This window comes from Girardinichthys multiradiatus, chromosome 20 (assembly GCF_021462225.1).
Source record: "Girardinichthys multiradiatus isolate DD_20200921_A chromosome 20, DD_fGirMul_XY1, whole genome shotgun sequence".
Lineage (NCBI taxonomy): Eukaryota > Metazoa > Chordata > Actinopteri > Cyprinodontiformes > Goodeidae > Girardinichthys > Girardinichthys multiradiatus.
Window position 1 is genome coordinate 29,986,957 of NC_061812.1, and position 13,155 is coordinate 30,000,111.

At 37.5% G+C, this 13,155-nt stretch overlaps 1 protein-coding gene and 1 long non-coding RNA gene across 2 annotated transcripts in view; one reads left to right on the forward strand and one right to left on the reverse strand.

Moving 5' to 3' along the window:
• LOC124856756 overlaps window positions 1–13,155 on the reverse strand; it is a 37,617-nt gene that overhangs the window by 2,936 nt on the left and 21,526 nt on the right. The gene's annotated exons all lie outside the window — the stretch shown is intronic.
• LOC124856755 (RNA-binding motif, single-stranded-interacting protein 2-like) overlaps window positions 2,565–13,155 on the forward strand; it is a 43,339-nt gene continuing 32,748 nt past the window's right edge. The window contains exon 1 of the mRNA XM_047347563.1: window positions 2,565–2,806. Within this exon, the coding sequence (XP_047203519.1) occupies window positions 2,735–2,806 (72 nt within the window). The 5' untranslated portion in view covers window positions 2,565–2,734. The remainder of the gene's footprint in view (window positions 2,807–13,155) is intronic.

The window sequence follows — 13,155 nt, forward strand, 5'->3', positions numbered from 1 at the left end:
CTTTCGCTTTGGTTTCTCGATTATTTATACTTATTCTAAGCAATTTTCTGTTCTCAGAGCGTTTCTATCTATTTTGATGTCGATTTCTGGCAACAATAAAAAAAATTTGAAAGTTGGTTGAACACAGAAAAGTAGTCAAATTGGAAAATGAAGCAGTCAAGGATAAAAGGTGTTGGACAAGTTTCAAGGCAAGTTGTTCACACTATAACGCTGAATGTTTTGGTTTGGTACCTTGTCTGTGTGTGTCTGTGATTTAACAGCTTGCGTCTGTGACCTTCAGAGGAGACAACAGGATATCATTGGCAAGGGTATTTAACCCACAGCACAGCTACTGCTTCAAATGACATGGATCTGGCTGATCAGTGAGCTGTGTTTCACTCAAGATGTCTGCGCAGTCTCAGTTTACCAAATTCTTTGTGCTTTTTGTGTGATGAAATGCTTTAAATTAGTCGTGATCTGCTTTAGTTATTATTTTTAAGCCCTTAAGGACAAGAACAAGTGAGTGGACATCAATACGGAAATGATTTAAATCCTTGAAAAAGAAAAAAAAGAAATATATAGATTTAATTGCAACGTTGTTGATTAAGACATAAAAAAAGAAAATTATCACATCTTTGCATTCCTAACCATACAAAAAGCCAAAACTGCCATTAATTGATATCTAGGGATTTTACCTGTTTCTTATCTCTTTGACTTACAAGGCAGGATAGGGAACAGAGTTGACCTTGTCACCAGGCAGAGTTTAGAGGAAGAAGACAAAAATGTCCAAAGCTCACTGTTAGGGAGTTGCTGCTGCTGCTCCTGCAACTCCCCCACAAAAAACAAACAAACAAACAAACAAACACAAATTCATTGTCCTTGTGTTCTGTTTGTGGCATCTCGGGTAAAAAATATCTGACTTGACAAATCATAGAAAGTAGACAAACTTCAGCCTCATTTATCTCCTCTCAACTTTGTCTTCAAGTCACTTTTCAGGCTCTCTGCCTCAGAAGTGGGCAGTAAAGTCAAGGTTTTTGCTTTCAGCTAATCATAAAACATTTTTCATTTAGCTACAGAAACTTTAGATTCTCAGTCCTCCAAGACATTATAACCCTAAGTGCTTAAGTAGAAGGCAACTGGACTTTTCTTGTTTCTTGAAGAGGAAGTCCAGTTGCCTGGATTAAGGAAGAAATAAGGTAAAAAAAAAAAAAGGCTCTACCAGTGCTTTGTGTTCTCTATCTAGAGAAGATGGCTCTTTATTTTATTCTTAATCTATTTGTCTCAGAGGATAAAAACTCATATTTTCTATTTGGCCCCAAAGGCATATTCGTAAAAGCCACATAAAGTAGAAAAGCTGACAGTATCTGTTAAAATCAGCCCATAGAAGTAACATATTTGATGTCAGCCTCTAAAAAGTAACACAAATTCTATAATTCAATCCAAAACATGAAGCTCTAAGGTTTCGGGATTTTGGGCTCCAGCGAGCCACAACTAAGAGGTAATAACTTTGGTCCATCCATCCATCCATCCATCCATCCATCCATCCATCCATCCATCCATCCATCCATCCATCCATCCATCATTGTCTGTACCCTCTTATCCTAGCAGGGTCATCAGGTGGGCTGGTGCCTATTTCTGGTCATTGGGCAAAAATTTATTTTAATACTCATTTGAAATTTTTTTTTGCATTTACACAGGTTACTACGGAGCCATAGTTTTTAACAAGTGTTTTAATGTCTATTAATTTATTTTAAATGATCAACCTGCCAGGGGCTACAGGATAAATCTTGTATACTCTTTTTAATCTTTATGGATTCTCCTTGTCCTTTAATAAAAACAGGCAACAATAACAGGGCTTGATTATAGTTTAAATGTGTGTTTAATATGATTGCTAATCAACAGTGATTATTGATGTAGGGGATATGGCTTTCTGCTCAGGGCGGCACATCACAGAGGGTGGTATGATGTCTGAGTTGGATACTGGAAGTGTTTTTTTACCTTGTTTGCACGTCATTCACTGTCATAGTAAAGGGATATTTCACTGTTTTTTTTAAGTTGAGAACATGAGTCTCTATGCAGAAAGACCCCTGGCCAGGACCTTCCTGCTGCAAGGCAACAGTGGTACCAACTCCACCACCATCCAGCCGTGGAGCAACATGATGATTTTTTTTTTGAAGCAAGATGGTATTTGAATAAAAGTGCAAAACGGTCAAAACCTGGAAGCCACATGATAGAAAGTTTTTTTGCTATCAGCAGGCTGGGATTTATTAGGTGAGTTTGTGTTTTTGGGAGTGTGGGGTCAGCGGCAGGAGGGGCTCACCCAAGGCACCATTACTGCAAGGACCGCCACTGTTGCTAATTGTTGTACAAGGTATTATTGTAAATATTTTAAGGAGACAATATGGACCGAGAGGTGGATTTAGAAAGGTTGGTAATTTACTTTACAAGCCCAACCAAACCGAGTTTTGTCCAGTTTATGCCCGCCAATGTCCCCCGTGGTGAGTGACAACACAGGACGGTGAACGAACCTGATCTAAAGGCCTCCTCTGTGAGGACCCCTAAAGGAGTTGGAGCGCAAGAGCCCTGCAGGGGCCTCAGGGCCAGTAGCGGGGTACCGTCCTGCAGCAGCAGCACCTAGCAGCAGCAGCACCACTCGCAGTCTAGCAGCGGGACTCCAGGCTCTCACTTCCCCAGCTGCTGACGTCAGCTGGCAGCCTGGGTTGAGCTCGCCGCTCCGGACATAGCGACGAGAAAAATGCTGCTCTCCGTACCGCCAAGGACAGGAATCAACCCCTACAACGGCTACAACAGCAGAAACAGCAAAAAGGTAAATGCTTTGGGGCTTTTCACCACCTTCGTTTTCAGCTTGTCCGCCCCCCCACCCCCTCCTCCTCCTGGGGGGCAACAAACCCGCGTCCGTCGCGACAAAATAGGGAGCTTGTGACAGTGAGCTGCAGTGTCTTTGACAAACTAAACGCTCTGAATTCAACTTAAAGACTTGGTGGAGTTACCCCGCAGCTCAGAGAGCGACCCCCCCGGACCGCTGGGTGTCAAGCTGGGTTAGAGAGAGAGGGGGGGGAGTGGGGGCTCGCTCCTGTCACGCTGGAAGCCCGCTGTTGCTATTTTGTAGTATTTATATGTGTGTGTGCCACAGTGGGGATGTCGATATGGCTCTGCTCACTCATTTGAGAAAGTCAATGGTGGAGAGCAACTTTTGCGGGGGGAACTGTACCGTGCTGGGATAGCGCGTCCCTGCCTGGATGTGTTTATGGAAGTGGGGGTAGGGGGAGAGAGGGGGCCGGCTGTGGGAGAACTTATTACAAAATCCCGTCTGGCTCTACCTCCGTGGGCTTTGGGACAGACATCTATATCTGCGGGTAAAATCGACTCTTCGTTGTCTCCGCTGCCGCGTAGTTTAGCGAAGTTTTATTTATTTATTTTTCCTCGTTTCCCATCTGAAAGCGGAATATGCCCCACCCCTCGAAAAATCCCACCAGACCATGACTACATTCCCAGAATTAGGAATCGCGCTTTAAGTGGTTATGTTCACTCATGACAATGTGACTTTTTTATGTAACATCGGCAAATACAGTGTTATTCACATTTACACCTCTAATATATTTATAATGTGTTTAATTGCCAAAACAATATCTGAAATACAACATGTCTCAGTCAGTTGTATAGAGCAGCGATTCTGTGTTGATTTTTGCATTAAAAACCTTATGCTCCAGTATTCAGGGCCGGTCCAAGAATGCACAGGTTCCTAAACATAATTTGACTTGGGGGGTTTCAGTACAATCAGGCACCACAACTAAATAAATGTTATTGTTAAAACATTTGTGTTTTACACATTGATTATAACCATAATTTACAACTAAAACGATGTCAGCCGTAACAAATATTGTGTGATATCATATATTATATTAATTCATATTTTAGAAGACACAAATATTTATTGTTCTTTTTAAAAAAAAGGGGGAAAACACTGATTTAAATAACCACTGGAGTGTAACCAAACTGTATTTAGAGCCATATGATTTCTGTGAAGCAGACTGATTCTTGGACAAAATCACAGACTTCCACAATGAAATACAATTCACTGTATAATGCATGATGTAATAGAATTTATGAATTTGGTCAGATGCTAGTAATCCACAATTCCTGTGGGGACAAGATATAAAAAGTAAGCAGTAGTAGCATCCTGAACATCATCACTGATGAGAGTTATGTAGAACCCTCACAACGTTACTGTTAACCATTCTGTTTATTTACTTCATATTAAACAAATGTGCTACAAAAGCACATACATTTATTACATCTAATTTAAGGCCAATACATTTGTGTTGTTTTTCTACTAAACTGTTAAAATGTTATACAAAAACGTTAGGAATATATATATAATACCTTTTAAGTGTTTTAGACAAATTTACAAGGAAACATGAAATTCAGAGATATAAAAGTATTACAATTTTTATTTGTTTTAAAAAAAGATTTAATCTCTATATATTAAGTCAAAGTTCTAGAATCCCTTGTAAAGGTAAAGGAATTCGTCATCCTAATAGTGTTTTACCTCAGTTTCAGTCTAGAAAGACTTGTTAATGGGTAACATTTTCACAGCACTTTTCTCTTGACTTAACAAATTAATTTGATACTGTTAATACAGTTAAAGCTACTGTAAAACACAAAAATAAAGCAGAGACTTGCCAATATCACCCTCTCTAATAATAATGTTGACTGGTTTCATAATTATCTTTCACTGAGAGCATAATGTGCACTTTCAATTTCACTTCCAGTTCAATTTCTGTAACTAATTGTGTCCCTCATGGTTGTGTTGTAGGAAAGCTCCAATTTATATTCCATTTCAAAAACATAGATAGTAAAGTCACAACAGTATATTTTTATTTTTGCGCTGATGGTACATATTGTTGGAAAAAAAGGCATATAAATACACTGCGTGTCACACCTGCAAATGTTTGCAAAATGACCTGAAAGTTAAAGATATGGTCACTTTGAAAATTTTTATAAGGTGCCTTAATGAGTTTGAGGCAGAGACAGTAGGTGGTTTAGCTAACTGATATTAATACAATGGTCGATAATGTATATGATCTAACTCGTGTATTAATCTGTACTGCTGTCTGTCTTACCCAGAACACTCTTGGAAAAAACTCTTTCAGGAAAAAGTTCTTTCCTGATTAAATAAAATGGATATTTAGAGTAATAATATTTTTAAATAGACTTTATTCCACCACAGATCCAAACATATTTTGCTTGAAGCACACTCACTGTACATGGTGTACATGAATAAAATGTGCATGTTTAAAAAACATGCCATATATATATATATATACTCGTACCCGTCGTCTTCCGCGACCCGGTCCCGGATACAGCGGAAGACGACGAGTACGAGTATATATATATATATCTACATATCTATATATCTATCTATATAGATAGATAGATAGATAGATAGATAGATAGATAGATAGATAGATAGATAGATAGATAGATAGATAGATAGATAGATAGATAGATAGATAGATAGATAGATAGATAGATCTATATATATAAATATATATATTTATATAGCGATATATATATATATATATATATATATATATATATATATATATATATATATATATATATATATATATATATATATATATATACATACACATTGATATATATATGAAAGCCTGCACCTTTTTATCTGTCTTTTCTTTCAGAATTGTAGGCTTGATTGTTTTGGTGAAAATAGTTATTAAAATAGTTTAATTAGTTCAGCCTTACTTCCACAGTTAAATACTTGTACCATGTAAAACATTAAATAAAAGTGAGACTTTCTCTAAAACATTTACATGTAATATTTTAATTATCAAAGATCGCAAGTTATTTTTTTTTACCACTGATGTCTAACTCATGTAAAAATGTATATTTCTAAACCTGAGTTTTGTCACAGTGTTAGTTCTCTTGTGGGCCTTTGCTTACACCTTGGGTTGGCTCTGCCTGTTGTGTGTGTTTTTGTGTGGTCATCCACATAAAGCATCATCCCTGTGGACAATAATTTAATTAAACATGGCATATGGTGACCTTCCATTCAGTAGGCTCACAGTAAGTCAGCTCCTCACTGTGTTTTCCGCTCTCGCTCTGCTCCTGTGATCTCCTGGACTGTTAGAGGCATTTTAAAAATGTATATTGGCATATTGTCTTTCTTTGATTCTGGGCATCACCTGGCTGCTCATCCTGACAGATCTGATGTCAACATTTTTGCCTATCTCTGAAAAAAATCAAAATTTTTTACGTTTTTTATTTTTCTTATATTAGACTGCATTTAGTTACTGGATAAAGACCCTTTTATAAACTATCACAGCAGACAATGTTAAAATTGCTGAGTCTAATTAATTGTTTAATGATGCTGCTTATAAGTAAGTTCAAGATGAAGGAGAAGTGAGCTTTGTAGAAGCAGGCACTTGCAATTTTATCACTTAATTTGTCAATTTTTATTTAACAAACATGCAAAAAAATTTTACATTTCCTTGTTGACATTGAATATCAATGTGCAGGAACCCTTTACGGGTTCCTTTCATTCAAGCCTTTTAATCCAATTCCTATTCTTTTGTGTTTTTGTGCAAGAGGAAGTGAGCTCGTTCATATGCTTTTATACAGTCATGTGTTAAAGTAAGAGTTTTCTTATCACAACATGGACCAACAACAACAAAACAAAATAAATATGTATTCTTTGTGTTCCCAAAAATATTGTTAAAATATCAGTTTGTGATGTAGATATATATAATATATCCATACAACCATATATTCGTGCAAGAATAATGATGCTGACTATTATTCACATTCATCTTCATAACAAATTATTCATAATCTATAGGTCTAGTAAGGCATCTCCTAGCCTGCAATGCAATGTATACCTGTATTTTAAAAAACAGGTTCTGGGCTACACGGTGGCGCAGTTGGCCGGGGGTCTTTCTGCATGGAGTTTGCATGTTCTCCGCATGCGTGGGTTCTCACCGGGTACTCCGGCTTCCTCCCACAGTCCAAAAACATGACTGTTAGGTTAATTGGTCACTCTAAATTGCCCTTAGGTATGAATGAGTGTGTTTAGTTGTTTTTCCTGTGTGTCTCTGTGTTGCCCTGCAATGGATTGGCAACCTGGCCAGGGTGTACCCAGCCTCTTGCCCGTAGACTGCTGGAGATAGGCACCAGCTGATAGATTTTGTATACTGTCGTCACATCACCATATTTTCTTATAGTAGACTATGGCTATGAGCAAATTATAGAAACACGTGGTGGGTACGAAGCCTTCTGCAGCTGACACCTCCTGAATAGCTTAGGTATGAAACGACCAAACCTCTAGAAGTAAGAAATGGCCAAGGGGCAAAACTAGCCACCCGTCATTAACTGTTTGGACCTAAATAAAAGGTGAACTACAGTGTGTACTGACAGCAATGGCTTGACATAAACAGTACATTTCTATGTCAATTTAAACTTAGCTTTTAATGTCATTTAAAAGAAAACTAGTTGCTAAAGTCAGGTTACTCATACAGCTGCTTGTACAACTTCCATGTGTTTTTCTCTTAGCTTCTTTCACATGAAGTTTATTATTTCTTCAGTATTTTAGGCCCATAATGCCCCTTGTTCTTTGAAGTTCACATATTAAAAAATAAATCTTCTTTCCAGTTCTGTTTCAATCATGGACACAGCAAAAACACCCATGGTAAAGCCTAGACAGCTGACAATTGGCTGACTATTATGCAGTTGCATTGTTCTTCTGGGGGGATGATAGTAATCAAAAAAGAAACATACCTCTAATGTACCGTGTGCTAGTCACATGACGCAGACAGCCTGGAAGCTGCGGAAGCTGATACCATCTTACTTTTACTGTGAAAGTAGTTATTAAGGGCAAAAAAGCCTCACACTGTTTGGGAAAACCTGGATTTATTAGATTCCATATCCTAGTATGGTAGTTTAAAGATCTGGCCAATACCAAGCACAGCCTCATTCCAAGTTTCACTTTCATTGGCTGTTTACTTTGGGTGTAGTGTGCTGCTTTGTTATCATAAGACACTATAAATGCACATTTGACTAAAATCAAGTTGCTGGTATGTTGGGATGTTGTACTTTGAATGTTCTTGACCATTTGGTACTCCTGCGGGGTCTGCTTGACTTGGATGTCAGACAGAGAGTCTGTTTTGTTTTCTTTGTGTCTACTGATTTTATTCCTAATGTGAATGTACTTCATAGATTATTACTGATTCACTTTTTAACCAGAGTTTTGCCTTTTTTTAACACGACTGCTTTATTTATTTTAAGTTACCTGAGATGTTTTTGTATACTATCCTGCTGATATGTTTAAATATTAATTGGTTCAGTTTGTTGTCAAGGAGAGAGTTTAACTAAATAGTCTTCAAATGATAATTTAAAATATGATTTGGAGCAAAGGAAATCCATACCTGACCCACACGAGTACACAATGGAAAAGTACCAATGCGAAAAAACCCATGGATGGTAAGGAAAAAGTAGAGTGAGTGAAAAGGTGTAAAGTTTCTGTTGTGCACAAGCCTAGCTGCCCCTCCCAAGACTCAGCTCCTCATTTCCTGACTCAAATACAATTAATGCTCTCAAATAAAATCTGGTTGGTTTCCACATAAAACTCACTGGCTGGGGAAAAATAACAACTAATGACTTTTTACTTCTTAAGGTATCATGGCTCTCACTCAGGGCCTCATCCAATGGCATGTTTTTGTACTTTTCATTGTGATTTTTTGTTCTCTTCCTGGCGGGAGACCTTTTCAACTGATGCCTACTTACTGCTGTGATTTAAAGCTCTGGATGCCTCAATATAGATTCAAAAGAGCCAAAGAACAGCTATAGATGAAAAGAATTGTAGGTAATGCATAGACTGCAGCATTAAAGCGTGACTCCCGACATAAGAAGGTTGCAGTTTGAAGTCTTCTAAGACTTAAGATCAGCAGCTTTGACCTTTCACTTGAAACTCTGTTAGTATTCAGAGTATTAGTATTCATAGTATTTCATCCTGTTATTAGGCTGATGTTTTAACCGTTTTTTCAGTTGCTTCATAACACCCATCATTTGACTTCTACAGTACATTTGGCAAAAGTTGAAAATTAAAGCTTTACATTCTGACATAAACAAAAAACTCACTCATATGATTAGAAATGTACCAAACTCTAGTTTTTGTCAAGCTTTAACCTGTCAATACCAATACCAGTTTAGCTTTAGAAACTTTAATATGATAACTTAAAAGAACAGACAGTATTGAAAATATTTTCACTGCCTTATTGAGCCGTAATTTATTTTTTTTCAGTTACACTGAATTTTACTATAATTTTGAAACAACAAAAAATTGGGTTTAAAAAGTGTTGGGTTTAACACGTTAGAGTAGCGATTAGTGTGGTTAGCACAGTTAGCATTACAAAACTGCAATTTGTGTGTATATTCTTGAGAATGTAAATACCTACCGTAACTCTCAAGTTTCCAAAAGGCTGCCAACATTTATAAATCCTGCATTTTCTATGATAGAAGTTGTGAGCTCAAAAGGATAAAAAAGCAACTTTACTGTATTGAATTAAGCCTTCCTTTTATCAGCTGAATGTCTTGCTCTCTCTCATGCAGCCTAAATAAACCACAGACTAGTCTTGACATGTTTTAGAAAACAACTTCCTTTTAAAATGCTTCTTACACCTCTGTGTAAGAAGACTTTCTTATGGTGCGTTCACACCGAACGCGGATTCTGCGAATATTTCGCATCATTTGTGTGCTGTTGCTTGCTTCACATGCGTGAACTCCGCGTTGCCAAATGGCAACAAACAGCAACGCTTCGCCGCGTCATCAAATAGGAGGAGCTTCTATCTGCTGCTTGCTGGTTTCAACTGAACATGGCGGACATGGATTTCACATGGATTTTAGAAAAAGTCTCACTTCGCTCGGCATGCCTTCCGCACCACGTTCTTCGTCTCCTTCGCACCGCCTCGCGCCGCTCCGCTCCTGAACGCGCCTCTACATAGGGATAACATGTAAATCGGCCGCTCCTATTGCAGAATCCGCGTTTGGTGTGAACGCACCATTAGACTTCGTTTTATGACTCTAAATTAGCTATACCAATAATACCTGACTCGGAGTCTTCTTCAGTCAATAACAGCATTAAGGGGGTTGTTATTGATGTGACCCACTTAGTTTCTGAATGGAAAGTCACTCGTCAGGACTGATTAAGCAGAAAATTGGCCTATTTTGGTCATCAGCCAATTTGTTAGTGAATATCTAAATATGATATAAGATCAACTGTTGGGAGTATTCCCAGGAACTTGTCTAGTTTTATGTGTAGGACCCGAGTGAAAGGTAGGTGTTGCTCATGCAGTGACAGTGGTAAGGCTACAGCACTAAATATTTAGATTGGGATTGATTACTTCAGTATCTAAAGTATGTCTAGCATGTTTTTTCTGCGACAGGAACATAAGTGAAACTAGCTGTTATTTGGAAAGAAAAGAGTCTACATTTAAAAATGTCTTTTTCTGCTGCCTCTGTCTAAAATTATTCTCTGTATTACATATTTCTATAGCTCTAAAATATGATATGACTCAAATAGACAAAACAATATGGGGTCGGCTGTTTTTTTTTAAAGTTGAAAGCACGACACTGAAACTGAAAACTGCAGGAAGCAACTTTTCCTTGTAGAACATTTTCTATTTAGACCTAAATCTTTACAGATTTATATTTAAACATACAGACTTACCAATATACTACTGCGATATTTGTCACTTGAGATGTACCAGTACCTAAACTGAGGTATAATGCTGGTACTTCATTTAAGCTTGACCAGCATGCTGTGGTTGTTTAAAGATGCTTGCATTGTACCCCACATTATGCTGATTAAGTGCTGGCGATCAGCATTAACCCCCGGCAATCTGAACATAATGAAATAGGCTTAGAAGATAAATAAATTGATCAAAGCAGTTGATATTGGTTTTCTACATGTTGGTGTTACATTCATTGATGGCTATTATGAATAAAAGTCTTCTTGACTTGTAAATTTTGAGAATTTTACTGCTCTTTTAGTAACTTAACTGCTATTTGCTTTCAATTTTGTTGTCTCAGCTGTCTCTGAGATCATATTCATACCTTATAGTCCAGTAGACCCATTATGAATAGGGACTTGTATTGTTGGTTTGAGTTTGCTTTCATAATGCCGTTTATTAAATAAACCAGACCTAAATCATCTATTCCTCTAACATGGCGCTGAGGGGGATAAGAATTGCCTCTAGTTCTTCATAAATAGGAATCTTGTCCTTTTATTCTCCTTAAGTGTGACTTCTGAGCATGTCACATATTTTTATATATTGTTTGGCGGAGTTTTTAATTTCACATTTGTGCTTTGGTCTACTGTAACAATGAATCCCACAGCCTTTATTTTTCCTCTAATTAGTTTAAAAACGTCTTGTTCTTGTGAGTACTTCCCAGCAGTTATGATATACTCTCCTCTGACCACATTTCTATCTGACAGTCTTACAAACACAACCATTTGGTTTGGTTGTGTTTGCCCACAGTGCCCTACGTTAAAGTCCACTTCCTGCTTACGGTTCACTTAAAGTGGAACGATGCCTATGTTTTTAGGTGGACCAGAGTTCACTTCTTTGATCCGCACCAATTCGATTGCAATTGCACACCTCCCCAAACGAACTGGACTGTTCGAGCAAACGATCTAGAGGTCAGTTCAGGGCTCCTTTGAATGCACGCTGTGTGTTTCATATAAGGCATAGAGGCTTCAGCACAACCAGGAATGAGACCAAAAAGCTTCAAAGGGCTCTGAGTCTTCAAGGAAAGCATTTTGTTTTTCATCTAATAATGACAGGGAAAACCATAAAGGGGACTAAAGTGTTTATATGCTTATTTAATTAAGTTCTCGCTGATTAGGAAACAGTCCACATTCTGAATACTTCTCAATAATTTAATTATACCAATTACAAATGTACTCCTTTTTGGTTAAAAAGCATTCCCTTCAGTGCTGTCCTGTTAGGCCTTCAACCACACTATAGCACTGATACTGCATTGGTAAAGGTTTTAAACAGTGTCTTAATAGCAATGTATCTAAAACTGTATTAATACTACAACATTTTAGTGCTGTTTTCAGCACAGCTCATCATAACATACTGATTGATAAACTGGGAGAGTGGGAGAGTTTGTTTGGCACTCTGCTAAACTTTTTTAGACCTTATTTCACAGACTGGGAATACTTTGTTTTATTTAACAATCATAAATCTGAGCTGAATGTGGGGTTCCTCAAGGCTTCATTCTCAGGCCACCTTTAATCTACCTGTATATGCTCCTCCTTGCTCTGGTTGCGGAGCACTACAAAATGTCTTACCGAACGTAGGCTGATGCACAACTTTATGTTCCTGTCGTCAAATAACCACAGTTTAATTACAGTCACTGAGTAATTGTGTCTATAATATTAATGAGTGAAGAAGATTGAATTGCCTTCAGCCTAATGGAGAAAAAACACTAGACATTGTTTTTATCCTCAAAAATGCTAGATTCATTGAGGCCTAAAGACCATAAGGCATGCAAGAATCTTAGGTGTTGTTGACCTAAATTATAACATCCACATATAGTGTATTACTAAATCATACTACCATCTCAACAGCATTCCCAGAATATAGGCTTTGCTGTCAAAACAACACAGAAGAACTAGTGCAGGCTTTTAATTTCAGCAGGTTAGATTATTGTTGTGTTTCATTTGACCCCGTTTGTAAAAGGATAGGTATCATAAAATTGTTATTGGTCTCTAAGGCATTGAATTGTCTTGGACCTAAGTATCTTTCAGACTTGCTTGTCAGGTATGAACCATGTGGACCCCTCAGGTCCTCAGAGGCCTCTCCACTCTTTATTACCAGAACCAGAACTAAATAAGGTGAGGTAGCATTTAGTCTCTGTTCTCCTCAGCTCTGGAAACCACTGCATGAAAACCTGACTTTCCTGTAAAGGACTCTGGATTTTCTTTCATATGAATAGAAGGTTGCAGTGTAGTGTATAATATAAATGGGTATTAGTTTTTTTAAATTGTCCAATTGTCATCAAAACATATTGAAGCAGTATAAACTATTAAAATGTTTAAAGAGCAGTGATTTCTTTTAAATGCGTCCTACC